The sequence below is a fragment of the Actinia tenebrosa genome, unplaced genomic scaffold, assembly GCF_029948245.1.
Source record: "Actinia tenebrosa isolate PJP-AT-01 unplaced genomic scaffold, QUT_ActTen_1.0 PGA_scaffold3__52_contigs__length_22856419, whole genome shotgun sequence".
Lineage (NCBI taxonomy): Eukaryota > Metazoa > Cnidaria > Anthozoa > Actiniaria > Actiniidae > Actinia > Actinia tenebrosa.
In genome coordinates, this window is record NW_028292580.1 from 18,472,034 (window position 1) to 18,497,265 (window position 25,232).

Sequence of the window (25,232 nt, forward strand, 5' to 3'; positions counted from 1 at the left end):
GGATCATATTTATTAAATTTATGGTTGATAAAACAAAGCTATTATGAACGTAACAACAACCAACAAGGAACTATTTGAAAACTACATTGTTTGGCTGCGAATAAATAACAATTTGCAGCTTAGTACTCAGTCAGTCTCACATTTTAGATCTTAGACCCTCTGACTGACAACGCCTAAGTGCATACATACTTCTAGAAGCTTCAAGGAAAAACGGCGCGCGGCGGACTCATAGGCAATTAGATTAAAATAACAATGAATTAGATAACATAGAAAAATAGAATGGAAAAAACAACAAATTTCCTATAACGTGCATTTCATAGGCGTCTCTGAAATAATTACTATTATTATTATCAGTAGGAGTCTGCATATTTAGGCACTATTAGGCACTTTCTTTCTTTCTTTCTTTCTTCTTCTTCTTTCTTCGTTTCTTACTTTACGGGTCAGGGATGACGGGTCAGTGTAAGGGCTATCTACTTCTTTCGCTGGCTGTGGGTGGGGGGGCGTGATGTCGGTAGGCTGTGGGGGGGGGTGTGATGGATTTTGTAGGTGCTGTCGTTCTTTCTTTCTTTCTTTCTTTCTTCGTTTTCCTTCTTTCTTTCCTTCTTTCTTCCTTTCCTTCTTTCTTTCTTTCCTTCCTTGCTTCCTTCATTCCTATCTTTTACTATTTATAAACCACTAATTGAAATTGGTACGGCGAAGAAAAGAAGTTTTCAAATTAAAAGACGACAGACCATTAAAAAGAAAAAAAAAAGAAAATCGTGCCTAAAAAGAAGTATAAAATCCATGGTAACGTTTTGTCATTTGTGCTCACCCCCCCCGAGAGCTCACCCCCGAGAGTCGCGAAGTTCAGGTCACCCTATAAATTTAAGGAATCCCTCTGCTATACTCACTCTCTCTTTAACCGCCAGCAAGAAAGCAAGGTAAGACTTAATATATTCACAAGCCCTCTCAATTTCAAATGTTACACCACAACAGCGCTTCAGTAATTGCCTTCTACGATTCTGGAAATTGCTAAAATTCTAATATTCTGAAATAGGTATACCCTACATATACTTTCAATTGAAATTGTTCAATGTTCTAACTCCACTTCGACCTATGAAAGGTAGACTTCTGATTCCATATTACGTCACTATAGAAATTATTTACCAATATTTTATCGAAAAATCCGACTGAATTTTTCATACTTTATGCCTCAGTCTACTTCTTTAAATTATGGTTTTCAACAGTTTTGACGGCGACCGGCTTGCAGGAAATAAGGATACGAATCTGTATATTCTAAAAGCAACAGCTTTAAGCTTAATTGCACTGATTTTTTCCCCATTTCACGCCACGTGTCATTCCCTAGATTATAATTTCTTTGTTTAACGATTGCGGCGCATGTAAAGTCACATGAATATCGATACAACCCAAACGAAGAATTTTTGTCTCAAGGAATTGACACAAGGCCTGTAATGGGAAAAAGTTAACTGGCTCGTAAACAATAAACGAATCTTTGAGTTGAGTTTTCACTTCCTTGATACAAGGCCGATTTTCTCCAGAATATCCGAATTTTTTCCCCACGTAAAAATCAGCTTGAAATGAGCGCCGCATAAATTTCTCGATAGTCAAACGTAACATAGGAGGCGGCGGTACCCTTTGCACTCTAATCGAATGAGAATTTATTGTTCTTCAAAAATAAAACTGCATGGACCCTCTTTTTTTCCTTTTTTCATTTAAACGAAAGTCACTAGGAAGTACAAAACCTAATATTGTAATAACGTTTCCATTTCAGCTTCTTTCCCATTGGTTCCGCCATGCATCATATCTACGCCTTGCTGACCCTCTTGTTTACTCTGCAACATGCATATAGTTTAGGTATGTCCAAAGCCTCATATGTGTGTGTGTATATCTCTATAAAATATAGTAAAATTTAATTTTATCGACACCCTCAAACAACTAACCTCTGGGCTGATCAAATTCAGGGCATGGCTAACTCACCAATCGAACCCTCAAACAACCTCTGGGCTGATCTAAGTCAGGGCATGGCTAACTCACAGATCGAACCCTGAAACAACCTATGGGCTGATCTAAGTCAGGGCACGGCTAACTCACAGATCCAATTTGCAAATTTGCATGTCAAAATCCTTGGTTATTTCAGGGAAAAAAAAGGGGAAGACTGAAAAAATCAGTCAGAATGGGAAGAACGATTAAAGAAAAGAATAATTAAGTAAGCCGGGGGTAAAAGAGGAAAAAACAGAGAAGAAAATGAATGAAATTTCACTCTTTAGTTTACCACATGAATGACTTCAGATTAATGCAAGTAGTAAAATAACAATCTATTAAACAAGAACAAATGGCGAGCAGAAAACTAATATAAACGCCACTCTTTTGTTGATAATGTAAGATTGCATCTCATTATCAACGACTTCAGATGAAAGGAAAGTCTATAAATATCAGTCAAAAACAACGAAAGGAAACAAGAAAAAAGAAAGAGTAAAAAGAAAAAAGAGGAAAACGAGCGGTCTAATAGCTAAGCTGATCTAATATATCATTCAAGCATTTTCCATTTTCTTTTTTGTTGTTTTGTTTTGTTTTTCTTTTTTTGTTTTTTTTTTGTTTTGTTTTTGTTTTTGTTTTTTGTTTCAGTGCATCATCGTTTTTGAATTTTCTAGTCTGTAGTTTTTACTATTCGAATGTTAAATTCGTCGTGTTAACTTAGATTATAGTGGTAGCGATAATTTAACCAATTTTAGTATCATTACTCAGGTAATTATAAGACTCGTGGCTCGCTTAATATTTTCAACGATAAACACTTCGCCTCCAGCGAATAACCGTTAATTGTAAAAGAAGGAACGACGAAAATTCTGATCGAATACTGTTCAAGCATTGTCCATCTGTGGCCAATGATTTTCTCAGTTTTCAAATTAAGCCTCCCATTCTCATCCCTTTTCTAGTTCTAAAAAGTCTGCGTTCACAATGTATGGCAGGTGAAATTGAGGAGGGATCGGGAAAATTTTGGTAGGAAAAAGGGGGGGGGATGGGCAAATTAAAAAAAAGCGCTTATAACAATTAGTGAATTAGCGCTATATGAATAAATTTATCATTATTATCATTATTATCAGAAAAATTGGGGGGATGCACAATTGTTGGAAGAAGCTAGAAGCCTTGCTTCGGGGGGATCGTATTTTTTTTGCATAACTTTAAGAGGACTGTTAAGAATTATTCTGGAGTTACAAATCTCACCTGCCCCCCCCCCCCCCCCCCCCCCCCCCTCTCTCTGCCATACATTATGAACGCAGCCTAAGAAAACATCGCAGTCGATACATCACTTTCATCTTACCTTATGTTATTTTAAAATTATCATCCCTCTGAATGACGATTTTTTTATTATAATCATTTGACCAATATAATCCTCAAATTAATTTAACTATAATTCTTTTTGTTCACTTTAGAAATATTCTATCAGCCACGTTTGGGTTTCCCTTTGTAAAACGTTTGATTTTTGACAGCTTTTGAATCATGGCCTTTCACCATTCCTTTTGGCTTTGCATCTAAAAAATCCTTGCATCTAAAAAAGCCGTTGCGTTTAAAAGGATCTAAAAATAGAGTGGAAGCAATAGCTTTCGGCAGACCACACCATTAAAAAAATCGTTGACTCGCACAAGACTGAAAATATAATAAGTGCTACACCTGACAAAGTTAGAGTTTCGATTTCGCGTAGGCTTCGCCTAGACTAACCTCAGTGACGATTTCCAATGGACTTTGATATTTTGACATCATGTGAGAAAATTTTAGAAGTGTTTGTTGAAGACTTTGACTTTGACTCAAACATTTATCATTATATAATAGATAGCTAGCTGACTAGCTTGGTGTAGCCGGCCATAATTCCAGTCAACTTACACCTTAGTATCATGACTAAACTATATGCTATCGTATATTCTAAAATATTACGTCGGGTACTCATTGTACTATTTAGATTTCAAAAAATAATTTCCAACTTCAATATTATAAATAATCACCGAATTCAGAAATTTATATCCCAATTCGGAAAATAATTTTTAAATCCAGGAAAATAGTTTTGATATTTAGAAAATAATTTCCAAATTCCGGAAAAAAATAATTTCAAATAATTTCCAAATTCAGAAATCCTGAAATGTAATTTCAGTTAGTGGCCAGGTGGTAGTCACTCGTGATCATTAAAACCACCCTTTCAGGTTTGATATCTTACGAGTTTTACTTCGTGTTCAAAAAACTTAAATTATTAATTTCAAATGGATGCTTAAAAGTTTATCATGTAAGAATCCAAATTATATAATACACTTTATCACCTTACCTCCAAAATATGCTCAAAAGGTATTCCAATGTTCGTTAGAACCTTTCATATTTTATAGACGTCTCATATCTCGTTGCCCTGACGACGTTGTTTAAAAGGTTTCCTGTCTGCCTCTGCAAGAATCCATTAATAGGATTTGTATTATTTTTCTAAGATACATGCCTTTAGTTCCTTTTCAAAAATAACTGGAAATGATTTATTTTTCAAGTTTATTATAATCAAGGTTCGTGCTGAGGTAACCACTTAAAATTCAAGGATTATTCAAGGAGTATACAAGGACCCAAAAATGAATTTTCAAGGAGTATGTTCAGCTAAATATGCCAAGGTTTTACACACTGTTGCACATGGCTGACTTTCAGATTTTCCGATCTTTCCGAGTTTTCAAGGAGTTTCGTTAAAATTGTTAAATTCAAGAGCCTTTCAAGTGCCCTTGAAAACATGAATTAAATTCTAGGAGTTTTCAAGGAGTTTTCAAGGAGTTTTCAAGGAGTTTTTAAGGAGTTTAAGAAGTAGCATGAACCCTGTAATATTTTATGACCAACTGTTCTCCCATATAGGGCTCTTCGGTAATGTTCACTCCATGTGCACTACCACTACCATTCACTGTTTACACATACAACATTGCACAGTGGTTCTAACAGTTACCATGTTCTTGAAATGGCATTAAATAAGTGCTCTAAGTCAGAGGTTTGACTACTTTATGGGGAAATTAGAGTGGTCATACTTTGCTCATGAAAGAATGAAAGAATAGTCAATGTAATGCACAGTAGTAGAAACAAATTCCAATGTTATCTTTTGTTTTATTCGGACTGTCAAGCCACTAAATATGCGACTTCCTTTCACAGGCAAAACAAAATCCCTCTAGTTAGAGGTGGTACACAAGCCTTTGGAGGGTAGAAGGAATATTGGAAATGTGATAAGCATTTCACCCTACCCCTCTCCCCCACAGGTTTTGTGCTGTAGGCCATAAAGCCTTTCAGTCCCCCCTCCCCCACAGGTTTTGTGCTGTAGACCATAATGCCTTTCAGTCCCCCCTCCCCCACAGGTTTTGTGCTGTAGACCATAATGCCTTTCAGTCCCCCCTCCCCCACAGGTTTTGTGCTGTAGACCATAATGCCTTTCAGTCCCCCCTCCCCCACAGGTTTTGTGCTGTAGACCATAAAGCCTTTCAGTCCCCCCTCCCCCACAGGTTTTGTGCTGTAGACCATAATGCCTTTCAGTCCACCCTCCCCCACAGGTTTTGTGTTGTGGATAATAAAGTCTTTTCCATAAACACCCTCAGAGTCAGTCAGAGAACCAACCAACTCAGCTCACATGGGGTAATTGGAATTTAAACCCCAGACCTCAGGGGTGAGAGGCAAGCTTTTTACCACCATGCCAACCTGACTCTAGAAGTTACTAACAAACTTCCTCTAAATTTTAGATTCATTTTAACTTTTGAAATAAACTCCTCAAATTATAGTCCTTTTTGAAATCTGAAAGGTGTTTACAGCAAAAACTTTGGGCATACTTTGAATTAGTCTCCTACGCAGCCACTATTAGTTTTGTCATGCAACACTCAATCCCCTTAGGCTACTTAGAGGAGTGAGTATAGCGTCATGACACTAATAGTAGCTGGAAAGGAGAGCAATTTTGAAGTTTTATTTATATATATATGTACATATTAGTATATTATAAACTGGTATTAATTTGCTGGACCGATTCTTGAACTTTTTTTACCTTGGTGGAGAATGTCATTGTACATGAGTGCAAAATATTTATGTGTTCCGGTGAAAGTCAGTGGAATTTCAGAGTGTTTTCACTGTTGAAGAAGTAGCATTCTTTACTTTATCGTTGGTATTTTGTGAATAATTAGACACTGATACGAGGCGAACCCTGAGTAACTGAGTCTGTAATAAAGGAACAAGCAGTAATTAGGAACTCAAAAATACTATATTTTAGTGCTTTTGGGAGCTCTATATAGTAGTGCTTGATTTAACAGTATACATCTATTATTAGTATAAATACCTTTTAATACTAACCTTGATACAAGGATGCACAACATAATTGAGGTAAATGCATGTTGTTTTGCTGGTATGAATTAATCTGCAGGCTACATGTAGGAAAAAAACAGAGCTATTTACCTTGGGTTTAAGGTTTTCCCATTTCAGACCATGTGCTATTCCCTTGAACAACAGTTGCACATGAGAAGACACATGAATATGGATACAACAAACTAACTCAAACAAAGAATCTTATTCTCAAGAGAATTATATGTGGTCTAAAATGGACAAGCATTACACCCAAGGTAAAGAGGTCTATGGTATAACAAGAAAACAAGAAGTGCAAAGTAATTCGGTCTTCCAAGCCCTTTCATAAGATACAGTCTGTCAGGACTGTAAGGGGTCGGTTTGCTACAAAGTCACACAAAATCCTATTTTGGCACTTCAAATAGAAGAATAAAATTGAAGTTGACAGCTTATTACGGCAATATCAAATAGCAATAATACTTTCATTATTGCAATTCCCTTACATAGAAAGCACGGGGATTTTTCACTTTGGAAAGAGTGTTATTCGTTATTTTCGGCCTCCAAAAGCAACTCTCTGTAAACTTGGCATAAAATAAAACTTAGCTTATACATCTTGACAAGAAATACATACTAAAATAAGCTATCTCACACAAAATGAAGCGTAAACAATACTGATACTGTATTCTAAACTTACTTCGAGTTTACTGGCATTATTCTAGAGCTAAAATTTGAATGAATTTTATCGAATTCAGCTGATAAGCCACTTGAAGTTTCTTATCTGTCAAGTTTCCGTTTGTTTTAAATTGGGCTACCTGTGGTTTATCCAAAGATCAGAAAAATTTCTCGATAAATTGGCTAACTCGCACAAAACATATAACACAGTATATCAAACGTAGTTTACATTTACTGGCTTTTATCTCGAGCCAAAAACTTATCGTATGTTTTTAAAGTGATTGAATTACCTGTGGTTTTGGGTGCTCTGAATTATGTTCTTTTGACAATTATCTATTCTTTATTTTCTTAGTTGTTTTCTATAGTTGTTTTTCACATTTCATGTAAATTTTCTTGTATGAGCAAATAAAATTGTATTGTATTGTATTGTATTGTATTGGCACGGTTACGCTGCCCAATATGGCGGCGAAATGGTTCGGCAAAGTTTTAAAATTACTATTCAATGTTTGAGACGACTATTAAACGTCAAGTACTAAAGAGATATGAAGTTAAGTGATTATTTCAAGGTTTCAAGCAGAAAATGTTTTATCCTTTCATTGAAAATCATTGAAATACTTTTGTGTATGATTGGGCTACCTGTGGTTTTTGGTTGGCAAGGCTGCAATGCCCAATATGGCGGCCAAATTGTAGTTAGTTTAGCCCACAAAAGTTTCAAAATGAATTAATATTTAGTATATGTTAGACAACTATTAAGCCAAGATTCGCACACAAATATGAAGTTAAAATATCATTTGATGGTCTCAAACAAGAATACTTTTATTTTACGAAGAATGGGAAGCTCTCGGATGCTACAAAGATTCCTCGAAGCGTACCATGCCTCATTACTTCGGGACCGTTACCTACGATAAAGAAAACCCAGACTTCAAGGACATGTTCGAACAATGTAAAGTGAAAGCAGTAAAGCTTGGATACACCTACTTCGGCATTCAGTACATGAAAGAATGCTGGGGTTCGGAAAACGCGCGAGAAACCTACAATGACCAAGGATGTAATGATAACTGTCAAAAAGGAGATGGTATGTATGGTGGCGGTGGATCTTGGTCGAACTACGTCTATCGAGTTAAAGAAGGTAAGAAGAATTATATAGAGAGAGATTTAAATTTTTCTTCTTTGTTTTTCAAAATAGTCTATTTATTTATTAGGTTATCATATTTTGTAAGAAATATTGTAAATGCATTGAGGTGTAGCGAATGGATCACCCAGGGAGGGGTACTCTTGCCTGTTTAGGGTAGGAATGTGCCGCTGAGCCCACTGAACCCTGACCCTGTTCCAGAGTAGAATCGCTGAAAACCATACCCTGTTTGGCGGCACATACCCGTATAGCGAATATAGGGGAGTACCTCCCCCGCCCCCCCCCCCCCCCCCCCCAAGATGGATCATAAAAAACTGTAATTAAGCTCATTATCATCATCATCATCGTTGTCATTATTATTATTATCATTATTATTCATTTTCACAAAAAATTTAATGCAATTACCCCACCTGGGTGGAAGGCTTAATGCCTAACCCAATTGATAAGGCAGCTGAGATCAAATTACGATTAGAAGCTGATTTTTGTGAAGGGAGAAAAAACTGGAGAGGCCAGAGAAAAACCATGAAGCACAGGAGAAAACTAACAAACAACTCAAGTCACATACAACACCAAACCCTCCAGGGATTGAACCCAGGGTTGCATTGGTAAGAGGGGGTGCATTAGCAGGGCATGCCACCCCTGCTCCCCTCACCCCCCCTGCTAACCCCACCCCCTGCTCCCAAAACATCCTGGGGAATGATGCATCAGTCATTGCACGTTTTTTTATCAATGCTTAATATGCTTTTGCATTCATTTTCAGAATGGACAGAATGTATTCTCAAGGAATGTGTGCAGTACAAGATCCTTCTTGTTCCAGAGATTGGTGCACATTGCCCAGCTTACAATAGGGAAGTCAAGACTGGTTCAGAAACCAGACCTTGTCCTAATAAAGATAAATGTATTGGTGAGTATTTATATCTGCATATATTATCAGGGCTTAAGATAACGGCTGGTAAGTTGCAGATCATGATGACCAGCCAAGTTAGTTTTAGCTCAGTTACACCTTGTTTCTGTCTCAACTTTACCAGCCAAATTGACTGGCAAGGCAAAGATTTGACCAGACAACTTCCAATTCTGTATGGAGATTGTCGACCCACAGCCCAAACGGTGTACAGTAGTCAATGGCCCATGAAGGCAAAGGCTGAATAGGCTATTGCCGCATAGACCATGAGGGTGAGAGGTCTAATTGTTTTAGTCTAAACCTACTAATATTGTTCAAATAAATTTATACAAACAAGTTTGAAATTAAGTTGAAAATGCAAGTTAGCTGCCATTGTTTTGCTCTTCAAAACCAGCACTTTCAGCTACTTGTGGTCTACATGTATCACTAATAGACCACTAGTAGGTTAGCCAATCAGAGTGCAGAATTTATGATAGACCACTAGTAAAGAAATACTTTCTAAGTTATAAAGTAAACCAATCACAAACAGGCTGGCTAAGCTAGTTGGGCATCAGATTTTCATACAGTTGTGGTTGTGGGTGGAATCCCTGGCCAAACCAACATTCAAGGTCTTAAAAAATTACCTTCATAATAATATCTGCAAATGGCTTTACTAATGATTTCCTATTGCCTGGGTTTGGTATGGTGATTTTAAGGGTGTTGGACTGGTGTGATGCACCTCAAATGGGACCTCCTTATCCTGCAGCATTAGCCTTCAGTCAAAATCTTGAAAAAAAAATTTATCTGTTTTTTTTAGTGGATGGTGGGTGGAGTGAATACTCTGACTGGACGACCTGTTCCAAATCTTGTGGTGGAGGAACCCAAGAACGCACCCGTACTTGCACTAACCCTGCACCTAAAAATGGTGGGAAAGATTGTGAAGGAGAAAGCAAAGAAACTAGGGCATGTGGTGCTAATCCTTGTCCAGGTATTGAAGTTATAACAAGCATTTATTAACAAAACATCTCTTCATATCTCTGCATGCTCATGATCAGGCAACCATGTGTAAGGCAAAAGTTATCAAAGCAAAAATAGAAAGTCCCGCATTGATCTCCTATAACTCTTATTTTGACCCTGTATTTTGTCATTTTTTTGTATTTTGTCATACCCCAAAAATTACAATTAGTGCTCACCTACATACCCCCTAATTGATACAAATAAACCCGAAGCCACCAGAGCCATCTTAATGAAGACAAATTTCTGTTATTTTAGTGGATGGAGGATGGAGTGCTTATTCTTCCTGGTCGTCTTGTTCCAAATCTTGTGGTGGTGGTACCCAGGAACGGACTCGCACCTGCACCAACCCGCCTCCTGCCCATGGCGGCAAGAACTGCGAGGGAAGCAGCAAGGAAACCAAACAATGTGGATCTGCAGCATGCCCAGGTTAGCCATTACTTCACAAGAAATTATTGTAGCATTAATTTAGAAACAAAGCACACAGTCTCTCCAGTGTTTTCCACTCCCAGACATTATGTACTGTTATTCTATGATGGGCTCTAGAACCACTTGTAGGGTTTACAGGATACTCAAATATTTATTATGTAAAGGAGAAAAGATTTAGAAAAAAACACACTAAATAACTTCAGATCACTGCTGAATCTCCACCAGGCAAAGTACAAATGATATAAATGAGTGCAGCAAATTTTACAGCAAATTAATGTTCAGTAAAGTGTTTTGTTTTACAGTAGATCCCATACATCCTATACTGTACATTCTAAATTAACAGCAGTCATCAGGCAATCTTCAGCTAGAATTGGAACTTGTTCACACATACAAACCTTTGTCTTGCTGGTCATTTTGAACAGTAATGTTGAACCAGGAACAAGGTCTGCCCAAGCTAAAACTAATTTTGCTGGTCATCACCACCAGCAACTGAGCGGTCATTATCCTAAACCATATATATTTTTAAGGGCTCCTTAACCACCAGAGCCATCTTAATGAAGACATTTTCTGTTATTTTAGTGGATGGAGGATGGAGTGCTTATTCTTCCTGGTCATCCTGTTCCAAATCTTGTGGTGGTGGTACCCAGGAACGGACTCGCACCTGCACCAATCCTCCTCCTGCTCATGGTGGCAAGAACTGTGAGGGAAGCAGCAAGGAAACCCAACAGTGTGGATCTGCAGCATGCCCAGGTTAGCCATCACTTCACAAGAAATAATTGCAATATTTACATAAACAGTTTTAATGAAGACATTTTCTGTTAATTTAGTGGATGGAGGATGGAGTGCTTATTCTTCTTGGTCATCTTGTTCCAAATCTTGTGGTGGTGGTACCCAAGAACGGACTCGCACCTGTACCAACCCACCTCCGGCCCATGGCGGCAAGAACTGCGAGGGAAGCAGCAAGGAAACCCAACAATGTGAATCCCAAGCGTGCCCAGGTAAGAGTGGTTTTCTGGAACAAAACCAAAGGGGAAAAGAAACCGTATTTGTTTGATAAAAAAAATGTCAAGTGTTCTCGTTCTAGACAAGACACAAAAGGTAAACTAAGTCACCTTGGAAATAGAGTCAATATATCCATTTGGCATTAACTTTCATGCTTATGTCTCCATCACTGAGGCTCTCACATTGTCTTCCTCGCCATTCCCACATTCAAACATAAAATAATGTTTTTTTAAAATCCCATTAGTTAATGGTGGATGGAGTGCCTACTCAGCTTATTCAAAATGTACCAAAAGCTGTGGCGGTGGAACACAGACAAGAACGCGTACCTGTACCAACCCTCCTCCTTCACATGGTGGAGCCAACTGTGTTGGTCCATCCTCTGAAACGCAAGCTTGCAACTCACAGGCATGTGGACCAGGTAAACCTAATATTATTAATTTATTTGTTTATCGTTTGTTCATTCGTTCGTTTGTTTGTTTGTGTCGTTTGTTTGTTTGTTTTTTGTTTGCTTGTGAATTTGTAATATTCATGCGCTTATATTTTTATTATGATTCTGTCAATAGCACCTTGCAAAGTTGATGACCTTGTCAAATTTGTCATTGATGTTCTTCCCTCTGGTTCTGTTACTGTGAACAATCATTTTGTTGGGAGCATGTGCCAAGTACTCGATGGTAAGAGCTTTATGTTTGCACTGATAATATTGATGATTATTGAAAAAAGTAGCATACTACCAATTTGTCACATCAAAATTAGTAGAAATACAAAGCTTCATCAAGATTGCCCTTATGACGAAGATACCAAAACAAAGATTCTTGGAAGTTTTGCAAAGAAATGTTTCACAAATGCGTTGTTTCAAAAATTCATATCTTCGTCATTTTAACGGCAATGTTTGAGAAACGTTGCAGTTTTCCTATTTAGGATGTGACAAATTCGATAGTAAATTAACTCCTTTTCCCAATAATCAAATTTCTTATGATGTCACCCTAGTGGATAAGGGGTAATAGCATAGATGAAATAAATGGGATTTAACAGTAACTCTTCATCCAATTATTCCAATTTGGATTTAGAAGTTTATTTTTGGAGAGGGAGAAAAACCAGAAATCCTGGTAAAACCCTTGAATGAAAAGAGAGAACCATGGGACAACTGTACTCATCATTGTTTTACACCGATTCCAGGAATCGAATTTGGGTCGCCTTGATGAATGAATGAATGAAACCTTTCTTTAAAAATAAATAAAGCCAGGGTAGTCCCTTCAGAACTAATAAAAGGTCTGCTATCAATGGGAGCCCTGGAAATGTGGGCGCTCTCAATACTATGCAACCTGTTCTTCCCATATCAACAAGATAATGATGAAAAAGAGGCCTATTTTGCTCAACATGTTTATTATCCCATTTTGGACCACATTCTCTTGAGGATCATTTCTTTGTTTAACGGTTTTGCATGAGAAAACCCCCGGGGGGGGGGGGGGTACTCCCATATATGGACTATACGGGGATGATCCGCTGAACAGGGTATGGTTTTTCGAGCTTCTTGTCATAAAAAGGTATGCAATTTCACTCAAAGTACAAGTTCTTCCTGAGTTTCCTGTCATATTCAGGGTTTCTACTCTCATATTGACCGAAACTGGTTATTATGGTTGTGAAAATATGATACGCGAGATGACATGATAATTGAAACAGGAACTCAGTGCAATAAATTATATCTTTTATCATAAACAGGGTCTACAAATTTGAGTTTTTTTGTCATAAACAGGGTACCCCTTTCAGAAACCCAGCAGAACACCCCTACCCAAATTCTGGCGGAGTACCCCCCCCCCCCCCCCCACGGGGAGAAAACACATAAATATGGATAAAACTCTAACAGAGAATCTTATTCTCAAAAAAATGACACCAGGGGAAACATTGTGCCTAAGCTAAAGAGGTCATTCCATCCTTTCAAGGCCACTTTTCCATTCTATTACTGTTAACTTGCAAATGTACTAACTCTGTCTTGCTATATTTTAAAAGGATCTGTGGTTGCTGGAGGTATTCCATCAAACGTTGCCGTCAGAAAAGACGAGATTATAAAAAGGATAAAGGATGCCGTGAAGAACGATGGCTTTGTCTATGGACGGCTGATGCTTGGGATATTGATGGAGAATGAAGAAGACTGCAAGGGAAATGGAGATAAGATCATCGGTGAAATTAAAAACGAGCTCGGAGAAGACGATTTCCGGGTAACCTTTTTTGATTAATCAATAAATGATTGTCCTTATTTTACAAAGTTAGCACTTGGCAGCCAGTTGCTAACAAGCCTGTGGCTCTCATTACATGTTCGAATAAGCCTGAAGTGAGTTGACTTTTTACCCCCGACTCTATACCATAATTGTTTTTAAAATTCTTTCATATTAAAATTTTTGATTCCTTAGAGAATACAGGAACAATAGTCATAATTAAAGAACAAAAGCAGTGTGAAAAGGATTATGGTCTAGAGACGGGGGTAAAACGTCATCTCGCTTTAGGCTTATTGGAATAGATCTTATTCGCCGTGTTGCTTATGTTATCCATTACAGACCACGTGTCATTCCCTAGAATATCCTTTCTTTGTTTAATGGTCTTGCATAGAAAGACACATGAATATGAATACAACTCAAACAAAGAGTCTTATTCTTGAAGAAATGACACATGGTCTGAAATGGGAAGAATAAGGTCTAGTTAGATGTTGGTTCTTTGCTAAGGGAAAACCCGGAAAACCCGGAAAACCCGGGGGAAAGTCCTCGAAAACATGAGACAAACAATAAGCAACTCTATTCAAAATATGATTGCGATCGAAACCACGAACACAGCTGTCACAGGCGGAGCATTCGCATTGGCAGAGCACACCACTTGTGCTCCCAAATATGTGACGATGAGAAATGGGTTCTGTTCAGTTTTGCGCTATGGTAATTTTAAGCACTGGGATGAAAATATGCAAAATGTTCTTCTAATTTGCCGGACAAATGGATTTTACAAAATGCTTAGTAAACGTAAAGTCAGTTCTTGAAACATCTTGGTCGCACAAAAGCCGGTATACGCATGATGTATTTTGTGTATTTGGAGAGAACGTTTTTCTTTAGTAGTTTCTTTAAATTTTCACGGAAACCCTGAAACAGCCTTTTGGCTGATCAAAGTCAACGGGTAACTCACAGATCGAATTGGAATTTAGCTTGTTAGGTTTTGTGGAGGGAGGATTATCGGACAACCAGGAGAAAAAACCTCGAATCAAGTTAGAGACCTAACAAACTCTCTGCTCACATGCCAAACTGAGTCATAAAATCAAACCGAGAACACTCAGGTGAGAGGCGAGTGTACTACCGCTACGCCCAGCACCACATTCCGTAAGACGGTATTAATATTTCCTTTTAGTATAAATACACAGGTGATTATTGAAAATCTCGCGCGCTGATTGGTCGAAAAACTCAGATTATCACACGATAATCATCTCCAGCGATAATCCAAAATGGCGGCCAACCGCTTTGTTGCTGTTCCTAATTTTAAATGTGTCTTTTATCTTCTATTTTTCTTTTTTTGAAAGAATCAACTGTGTATTTATACTAAAACAACTATTCACCTCAGGCTCAGTGAATATCGGGAATAATAACCTCAACTTCATTTCGGTTATTATTTCCCGATATAGTCACTTCGCCTTCGGCGAATAATTGTTAAATATTCCTTTAGAGATTCCTGGCAGTCGATGGAGACGTCTCGTTGGTCTTTGCAGTTGATACAACTGGAAGCATGAAGCAGGAAATTTATGCCGCCAAACAGATTGTTAAATCAATCGCCGAATACACGAGGAAAGGAAAAGTTGACTATATCCTTTCACCATTCAATGATCCCAGTAAGTACAGGTTTCAACAAATAATTTGACTTAAGGGCAGTGGTGCCTCTGTGAATGCTCGTTTTGCACAACCTCAGTGCATTTAATTTGAAGCTTGTGTAAGGAATCCGTCACTGAAATAGTCCGGTTTTCCCCCCTGCCAATCTCATTATACGCCTTGTCTCCTTTTGCAAGATGTTTTAAGATGTTTTTCAGTGCATTCAATTATAAGGGATCTGTCCCTGAAATCGACGTCCGTCTTGCCCTGCCAAACTCAGTATACACCTGGTCTCGTTATGCAAATTTTTTTTTAGATTCTCTTCGGTGCATTCAATTGCAAGGGATCAGTTCCTGAAATCGTCCGTTTTCTCCCTTCCAAACTATTCACCTCTTAACCTCTTGCAAGATGTTGTTACACGACAGGAGTAATCGTCCTCATTCTACGAGTGTAGCACTTAGCCAATGACTGACAAACCTGTGGCCCTCATTCCTTAATTAAAGTGGAAACAAAGTTCTCATGTTTCAACCGTGGATACGGCCCTGGGGACGCCCATGCTGTTTGCTTTTTCACACCCAGTCTTTAGTTTTTACTCAGAAACATTTTTGTTTATGTCCACCAGCCACTGGTCCCGTCCAAAAGTTCAGCGAAGACCAACTGGCGCAATTTGAGGCTGCCATAAGCAGACTCAGTGCACATGGAGGCAATGATTGTCCGGAACTGTCTTTCAAAGGAATAATTGATGGTATTGTCAAAGGAAACCCTTTGCCAAGCTCTCCCATGTACGTTTTTACTGACGCACCTGGAAAGGCCGTTGGAGAATTCAACAGAGACAACGCCATCGGTTATGCATTAGATTACATGATGCCAATCAACTTCTTCTTCAGTACTCTTGGTTGCGCTGATCCAAGCAAAAGCCCAGATTACCAAGCAATCATTGAGGATACTGGTGGGATCGGCCTCTTCTTCAAAAATCCTTCAGCATTCACGGCTGCAACCCCAGTGGTGGAATCCGATTTGGACGGAACATCGTTCGTGTATGGAGGATGCATTGGATGCAGTAGAAGAAGAAAGAGAGACTTATTAGACATGATAAGGCGAGCAAACCATGACATCCCATTTCCTGTCGACGGAACTGTCAAAAGGCTCATCGTTTCTATTTCAGCTGCAGCAAATGTTGACAAAGTACAACTGAAAGATCCTGCTGGGAGTTCAGCCCCTGCACCACTCGCTATGCAAGGTGGGAAGCTTTGGACGGTAGATGCCCCTGCCAAAGGATCCTGGCATTTGGTTGCAGATTCTAGTGTTTCTAAACTCTTTTATCAGGTAATTTTTTTTTCTTTTTTTTTTTTTTTCTTTTTTTTCTTTTTGCATATGCTGTTCCTGTTGGAAAGGGACTGGAATGCATCCCCTTGCGCCCCCCACCCCAATCACCACAAACACGGCATCATCTTTATAAGAACATGGCTAAGTTGGTAAATTTATAAACTACAAGACGTCATGATCTCATACAATTCGACTTTTTTCTAAACACCCTTAATTAAAGTGCTATTTGAAAAATCGTTCAAAATTTAATTCAGTTAAAACTTAACTGGAATAATCATTCTAATAATGGCGTGTTAATGTGCTTTTTTGATATTCCGATGGGAAATATTGCAAGTTTGCGAATTTCTATCGGAGATCTGCGAAGTCTTTTTTCTCAACAACTGAAGGTCACACGCGCCGCTCTAGCGATTGTTTCGGTTTCGGTTTGGTGGACGTCGATCAAGGCGTTTCCATGAAATTCTATAGAAACGTGCCCTTATAGCATATAGTTTTCCGATAATGTTATGGAAACGCCTTGTGATTGACGTCCACCTAAACCTTCTTCGTCGCGACAGAAACCATCGCTAGAAGGCGCGTGTGATTGAGAATGGTTGTAATTGTCGCGATTTCTTTTCCGCGCCACATTCATTTTCGCGATTTTTTTTTTCTTTTTTTTTTTCATCGCGAAATTGAAGTGTCGCGAATATTTTCATGTAATGAGGTATAAGACGTTACTTATGATATATTTGCTTTGTCATTTGCAGGTCAAAGTAAGCGCTCTCAACAACATTGATTTTAAGTATTCATTCATAAGAACACTTGAACCATCAAAGATGAAAGTCAGGATCTCGAATCCTCTCAAAGGTACAAATATTGGCCATCTAATTTATCTATCAGTAAAAGAACCTTTGCTGTTTCAGGTCACGCCACGACTAACTCGCAGGTCACTGAAATGGAATTAATCAATTTAATGCACCCTGTTTCCGTAAAAATTGTTGGAAAAAGAAAAAGAAAATCAATGGAAAACCCCGGAGAAAAAGTTCAGTAATGGGAGGGCCCCAACTTATGATGGAGGACAAGTCCAGGAATCGAACTGGAGACCCTACACGCTACACCGATATTTGATTCCCCAATAGAATTTTTCACTTAATTCTGCTAAACTATTTGGTGCGTTCAGTAAAATCTCTGCCCTGACTCCGTGCTTGCCGAAAACATGTCCATAAAAGAAGAAAACTTTCTTTTTTTGAAGGTGAAAAAGCAACAGCAAAACTTTTCATTCCTAATTCATCACTGCTGAAGAAGGATTCCCTGAGTGTCAGCCTCATTGATATGAACGGCGCTCACATCAAGAACATACAGCTTGTTGACGACACTGTGAACTTCGACTTGCCATCCGTCAAGTCTTTCCACCTCCGTCTTTCTGGTAAGACATCTGCAGGCGACAACTTTGAGAGGATATCACCACAGATCACTGCCTACCCTGCTGTCATACGAACACAGATTATGCAGGGCCTTCTGTCAATCAGACGTGGAAGGACGTCATATTTTCGTGCAGCAATAGACTTAAAAGGTGCCTCCAGGACCTTCTCTGTGACCGTCAAATCCTCTACTTCAGGAGTGAATGTAAACCTGAGGACCAACCGTCTCACCGTGACCGAAGCTCGCTCAGGATATGTATCCGTTTCTCTGACTACTCAGGCCTCAGTTCCAATAGGAACTGTCGTCACTATCCACGTTGGAGCAGAAAGTTCAGAAATCAAGCTTAACCTTGCAGCTAGAGTCATGGTTGTCGTTTAAGTCTCCTCTCTCAGTGAAAATGCTCATGATTAATGTACCACAAATGGGAACTAATTAAGAAAAAGTAATCATTGTTAAGAATACTCAGTGTAAACTTTAAGTACCTAATTCACAATACGATCGATCTTATAATCATACCATAATAATATCTAAAATTGAGTAAGTTTTTTGGTCAGCAAGCAACAAAAACATAAAATGCCTCTGCGGTCAACAGAGGCCCTGAAATCTGAAATCGTTGTAACTGAACAATATCCTCTAATATTGACTTCAGTTCTATATTAACGAAATAGTGGGGTAAAATAAAAACGAAACTGGACGCTACGAGTGCGCTTTTAGTGTTATTGTGTGCTGCTCGAGAGGGGAGGGGGTGTGTGGCAAATTCGCCATTACCAAAGCGAACACGGAACTGGGTCCAAGTTTTAGAAAACAGACCGTTTTCAAATTAGTCAAAATACCGCTGTGTTCTTTGATCACAGACAATCTTCAGTTGTGAAGGGAGAGGAAATCTGCGTTATTTTTGCTTATTCAGGCTTTCATAAAGCCAGGGAAACGTTAGTAGAACCTTTAGCCCCCGGAAAGTCTCACACACAACAGCAAGGGAGACAGGTTTGTTGACCATGAAATCAATCGCATCCGACCCATGGCTATGACCAATCATGCACGTGCGTTTATAACTGAGTCGAAACTTTTGTTTGGTATTTAGAGTTTGTTGAACAAACCTTTTAATGGAGCTGAATGCGGAACCGTTTAATAGAGTAAACTTGTAAAATTAACTGAAACAATTCAGTCACTTCATTCATTTTCAGAATAGTCCCTTCACAGTTCCCTGTGCCGTCTTGAAAGGTAGCCGTGCCTTTGAATCGAAGCGAGACGAACGGTGAGATTATGCAATGATAGAGACCTGTGAATAATTGTCCAAGGTGTTAAAAAAGGTCTCTACATCGAAGCGAGACGAACGTTTAGCTTGCAAGGCACGGCTACCTTTCAAGCTGGCGCAGGGAACTGCGAAAGGGACTATTTCACCCCGAAGTAACCTTCGCGAATTTCTTTCAGTGGAAATCGAATAAGTTTGACCACTTCTCGGCCCCCAGTACTGCTCTCTTATTCTTTCTCCTCCGGCTTCAATGAAATCATGCAACTTTTAGTTTATTCAAGGCCCATTTTTCCACTGCTTGGAATAAAACCACTTCATCAATTGACATGGTGTCCCTCCCTAACAAGCACCTTGACTTCCTTGAAAAATTCAGAAAAATATTCAGAAATTCTTCCAGTACTGATCTATATACAACATCTCGGACCAGCATTTCTGTTCAACCTTCTCGTTAAGTATATATCACATGCGTATCTGTGGTAATACGTCAGTGATACACTTTAGTCTTCTGGTTTAAGCTCCTTTTCAAGATATTGTTCACATTTGTTCAGAAAATGGCAGCATATACTTCAGCTAGATAGTGCATTTCCACTTAAAAAAAACATTGCTTCCAAGGTGACTCCCTTTTTATCATCTTCAGTGCTCTTTCAAAACGGCTAGGGACATCCTCAACCCAATCCGTCGTCATACCAATCAAAAATAATCCATTTGTAAAAAAATGACCTTTCTATTTTGGTTTCCGTATAAAACATGAGTTCAAGCAGATTTTTATCTAAACAAACATCAAAGAAATCATCCCCTGGACCCGAATTTAGTCCTATTATTTGTCAAATGACAATTTCATCTTTTAGGCACTTGATTTTGATGCAGTTTGCTCTTTACTCCTCCGTCTCTCGCAGGACAAGAGATTGGGACAAGAAGTTAAAATACCTTGTTAATGAGCCCAATTAAGGATTACTAAATTAAATGTTAGGCGAGGACAAGCGCGGCCATCATGTGATGACATGCCAGAGTAAAGTCAAATCCAATAACACCGATTAACATAATATAGCAATGACCTCATTGCATGATCAGTCCATAGATACAGCTTGCAAGCTTATTTCGTAATGGGAAGTTCAGCATAATTTTCATTTGCCAGCAAGTTAAGGTGATTTGACACTGTTTGTCTATCTTTACTACATACAATATAGCACCAAAAAAAAAAAAGAAAACGTGGATTAAAAAGCTGGTCAGAAAATACTCTGGCACATTATCAAGAAAGAAGAGATCATCATATTGGTCAATTCAAAGCGAGAGGCAAACCGCTGCATACAGCAATTATGATCTGAAGACGTGGCATATATTGAGATTTTTCTGTCAGTTGCCATTAACTGGAGATCAAAACATTCCACGGACATGCCATGGTACAGGAGTCTGCCTTTAAATTGCCTATGTCTGTTGTCTACTTTGGTTGTGGCTCTAGATGGAAGTAAAGGTATTCAGAATCAACAGGGATCGTTTTTAGGCCTTGATCGATGCCTAAATCGATTATTATATTCATGAGGGACGATTAGTCTAATCGTCCCTAATGTTTAAATTCATGAGGGATATTTAGATTAAATGTCCCTCCTCACTATTAACCCAAAGGGATGTTAGCAATTAAACTTCCCTCCGGAGACAATGCATGGATTTCGAGGTAATCGTGTCATTATCCCTATAAAGTTGATTCATATTAATTTTGTGTTGAAGCTAAGGGATTATCCAACAAAATATCAGCAACCAACAGGCCCCTCCCCAGTTTCAGTTACTAATCATTTTATACCTCTTTGTAGAGTACTGCATGGACTGGAAACCCCAATGTCGGGATTGGAAGTGTAAATATGGTTATACGAAACGTTTTTGTCCAAAAAAGTGTGGATTGTGTACGCCAAGAACTCCACCTTTAGCTACCCATTTCTCTTCAACAATAACATCACCAACGGCACACGGCTCTACAACGCGTACGGTAACAACACCATGTACACACTCCTCTACAACGCCGACTACATCCACAACAACACGTATCTCTACAATGAAGTTAAAAACAAAGGAAGAACCCGTTACAACACGCCATAATTTCCAAGCAACAGAAAATACAGGTAAATATTCTATACTTGTTTTCTTAATTTCTTCAGGGAAATTCATGTCTTGTCTCGTATATATATATATATATATATCTCAGTCACAAGTTCTTTTGGAGCATTTACAGTAATCATAATCCCACGCAAAGAATGAGCCGGACTCCTCCTGGCTCCATGAATAAATTCCAGTGCCTTTTAAGATCTCGTGCTTGAACTGGAATCACTTATCGTTACTTTAGAGGTGCTGTTGAGGTGTTGAAACACGGTGCAACATTGGATGCAACATTGCACGCAACAGGACTGTTGGCAGCGTGTGTCTACCCCAAACTTGTCGTACGCAACGCTGCATGCAACAAATCTGAAGTTGAATCGGGCTCTACTATTGCAACATTGTGCGCAACAAATTTCATCATGTGAACATGGCTGCAACATATATACCCGCAACATCTTGAAATTTCCAGCCAATCAGCTTGCACCAAATTTATAACTCCTGACCAAATATCTTAACATAGCAGGCTGACACAAGCGCTGTTGCGCGAATTTGTTGCAATGTGTGTCACCCCAATTCAAATATTTGTTGCTTGCAATGTTGCACCGTGTGTCAGCACCTTTGCTCTCTCTTTTACATTTTGAGAACTGCTTGCTATCTAATCCAATTAGTGCTGACTCGTAATTCCAAAAAGCCGTCTGTGACTCTCATTACATGATCTATATCTTTTTATAAAATAACTGTTATGAATGTCACGTTCTGATAATTAGTTTGGAGCGCGTGCTTTATGAGAGCACATTGCACGCGCGCGCACTTTCCGTTGCGTCATTCCTATCTATTATTGTAATTTGTATTTTATAAAAGAAATAGAAAACAATTAATTATTAAAAAATTGATTATTTTTCTTTGCCTTCTTAAGTTTTTTAATTTTCCCTTCTGTAAGCATTTCTTTAATTTATGAAACCTTACAAGAGTTTTTCATCCTCAACAGTGCCAAAATCACCTTATACCGGGCAGCGGCTGACTGATAAATCCATAACCACCCAGGTAAGCATTTTACTAGTTTACATTAATCATTTTGTATAATTAATCTATTAAATCGTGATCATAATTCTTACAATATCAGCCTATCAAAATGCATGTGGAATGAAAGCATGCATGCATAAGCCAATTACGTATTTCAAGGAGACAGAATAAGTCAATTTATTTTCCCCAGCCAACCACGATCTCCCAAACCACTTAATTTTTAGCTGCCGATATCCGGCCCCTCTCGCCTAGGACTGAATCATCTACTACATCTCCTCCCTAAAAATACACCTCCCCCCCCCCCCCCCCCCCCCAATTTTAAAGTTGGATATCCGCGCGGTCCTCGTATGTGGGAACTTCTTTGTTCTCATATTAATATTAGATGTTGTACAGAAATCAGATGAGTCTCCAAATGGCTATGCAAGCTACTCCGAATCAGGATTGAATGTTGCTATGGTGATAGGCATTGCAGTGGGTTGCTTACTTGTCATAGCTATGGTCATTCTTCTGTTCATATTCAAACGAAGGAAAAAAAGAAGACGTAAGTAGTTGCAACCTTCCTATGGTGATTGAAATCCAATTCGAATAGTAAGGGACCTGTCATTATTTAAGGAGGTCGGAGGATTTAGGGGGGAATATATAAAAATAGTAAAATAAAATAAATAAATAACTTTATTTAAAGTGTCAATGTATTTAGTTTATACAACTAATTGACAATTCATCGACCATGCAGCCTTCTATATAATCACATGGTTTTTGGAAAATTGGAGGGACTTGAAAAGGTATACGGGGGGGGGGGGGGGGGATGGGGCAAGGCAATGGAAAATGACCTGTCTCTTCTCGGCTGCCATTTGCTTTAGGAGAGTATATTTAATTCCATCAGAATGTAACGATCACTCTCTATTTATGTTTTATTAAGGTGCTTCTTTGTTACACGAACCGGAAACCATCATCACGATGCAGCCATTTAACTACACACATGATAAACAACGCGACTCTAGTAAAAACGATGCGGCGATAATCTACAAGGATTTGCATGGAGACAAAGGTTTATATCAAATAGCGGAATGAGGAGAATAATTATTTCCCTTTATATTAATTTTTCTAATGCGCCTTTTTTTCAAACATGCAGGAACTCTCTCAGCGTCTCAAAAACAGTTGAAAGACGATTCATTGAAAGACGACGAACCTTTCTATCACATACTGGAAGGAAACACGCAAAGCGAGCATTTGTACGCATGCGCATATTCCAATACTCATGAAAACAAAGCTTTTGACTTTTTTGAATCGACTGTGCGCAGCCAATCACGTCCTGAGGAGATACAATATGAAATAGCTTCTACTTCAGTTCATAAGAACAAAGCAACTCAGGATAAGAACGATCGTAAAGATGACTACGATAAGCCATATTATCACGTGCTGGAAAAACAGAATACAAAATATCGAGAAGATCGTGATGATGCGCCATTGCCAGTTTATCAGCCGCTAATTGGAGCAAAAAAAGACGTGATGGAAAATACCGCAGACCAATGTAGTTGGTATCAACCGCTGACTGGTATAAGGTCCAAGGGCACAAGAATGTCCTAAACTGATACTTTTAAACTGAAACGCAATTCGTTTTAAAAAAAAGGGACATTCAATGTCTACGATTCAAGTAGGATTGAGCCAACACAGCTGGATAAAACGAAATCCGAAATGCCTAAATAAGGAGAGCCGTTCTCCTCATACTGGAAACGTATAGCTTGTAAACAAGATATGATAAAGATTGGATGAGCACGAGGATATGAAAAATATTGAATGAAAATTGAAAATTAAGAGATTATGTAAGAATGCTAAGAAAGAGTAACTCTATTAATGAATTTGCTTCATATCTGAGTCGGCACAAAATCTGTTATTCAACTTTTTTCTCAGCAATTCATTTAGCGTAACCACATATATAATATAAATACGTTCATGACCTTTTAAAAAATCAATATTTTATTTCATTGATCAGTTTGTTTATATTGTCACTTCGATCCATTTTCGATGGTATTCCTAGAAATCCACTCAGTCATGTTATCTAACTATGATCAGTAAACTTATCCATCGATACTCAATTAAACAATTTATTGTATTGAGTTTTTGTATTAATCTAATCTATCCAGTTTTTCCACTCAATCATCTAAAGCCTAGCAGGTTTTATAACCACTTGACAAGGTCTGATCTTAGGTAGGACGACCGAATATCGAATTAGAATTTAGAACTTGAAGTGAAAACTACTCAATCTAATTCGTAGATTATTTCAAAGATTATCATATTCTCTCTATTGTAAAGCGAATATTTATGACTAGATGGTTTCCGCTTGATGCAACACAACACGCCTGAAATGGGCGTCTCCAGACTTACTTGTTTTTCATATTTGTAATGGGCTCTCTCCTGACCCTGTCTTGGCTGTCTGGTATCCATATGTTTTTGCCATTATTATTGGGTTGCCTGTGGCTAGTACTTCGCGTTGTAAACAAGAACTACTTCCAAGGTCAAAAGCTTCCCTCCAGGTCAGAGTCCTTTCCTTTAAACTGTCGAATTAATTTTTTTTTCGACTTCGATAGTTTGATTTCGATAGTTCGATTGGGCTAGCTGTGGTAAGTTAAGCATAACTACCACAGGAAGCCCAACTCTCCACTTTCTTTGTGCAAAAGGAAATAGGTGGTTGATGCTAACAATGCGACTTCACGAATGTCAATCCAGTAAGGAATCAGAGAAAAGAAAGGAAGGAGCTGGAAGGAAAGGAAGACTATAAATCGAAAGAAAGAAGAAAGAGAGACGAAAGAAAGACGATCAAAGAGATGGAAGAAAACTGGAAAAAAGAAAACAACTGGG

The 25,232-nt window shown here is 38.5% G+C and overlaps 3 protein-coding genes across 5 annotated transcripts in view; 2 read left to right on the forward strand and 1 right to left on the reverse strand.

The window, feature by feature from the left end:
* The window catches only part of LOC116304931 (histamine H2 receptor), a 109,061-nt gene extending 101,970 nt beyond the window's left edge, over positions 1–7,091 (reverse strand). For all 3 annotated transcript variants that reach the window (XR_016120872.1, XR_016120873.1, XM_089036080.1), the window contains exons 1-4: positions 7,016–7,091; positions 6,334–6,404; positions 6,032–6,201; positions 4,313–4,425 (exon numbers count right to left, since the gene is read on the reverse strand). The gene's annotated coding sequence lies outside the window, so the exon portion shown is untranslated. The remainder of the gene's footprint in view (positions 1–4,312; positions 4,426–6,031; positions 6,202–6,333; positions 6,405–7,015) is intronic.
* Positions 851–18,709, forward strand: LOC116297261 (uncharacterized). Its single transcript, XM_031705458.2, has 15 exons — positions 851–920; positions 1,772–1,854; positions 7,823–8,122; positions 8,886–9,029; positions 9,823–9,993; positions 10,278–10,448; positions 11,028–11,198; positions 11,276–11,446; positions 11,695–11,868; positions 12,014–12,121; positions 13,458–13,666; positions 15,147–15,309; positions 15,909–16,612; positions 17,356–17,455; positions 17,841–18,709. The coding sequence occupies exons 2-15, from the start codon at positions 1,794–1,796 to the stop codon at positions 18,386–18,388; spliced, it is 3,195 nt and encodes a 1,064-aa protein (XP_031561318.1). The 5' UTR covers positions 851–920; positions 1,772–1,793; the 3' UTR covers positions 18,389–18,709.
* Positions 18,710–20,165: 1,456 nt separating this feature from the next.
* LOC116297143 (uncharacterized) lies at positions 20,166–24,456 on the forward strand. The gene is made up of 6 exons (XM_031705310.2): positions 20,166–20,733; positions 21,071–21,376; positions 22,339–22,394; positions 22,767–22,914; positions 23,293–23,421; positions 23,506–24,456. The coding sequence occupies exons 1-6, from the start codon at positions 20,655–20,657 to the stop codon at positions 23,958–23,960; spliced, it is 1,173 nt and encodes a 390-aa protein (XP_031561170.1). The 5' UTR covers positions 20,166–20,654; the 3' UTR covers positions 23,961–24,456.
* Positions 24,457–25,232: the final 776 nt, after the last annotated feature.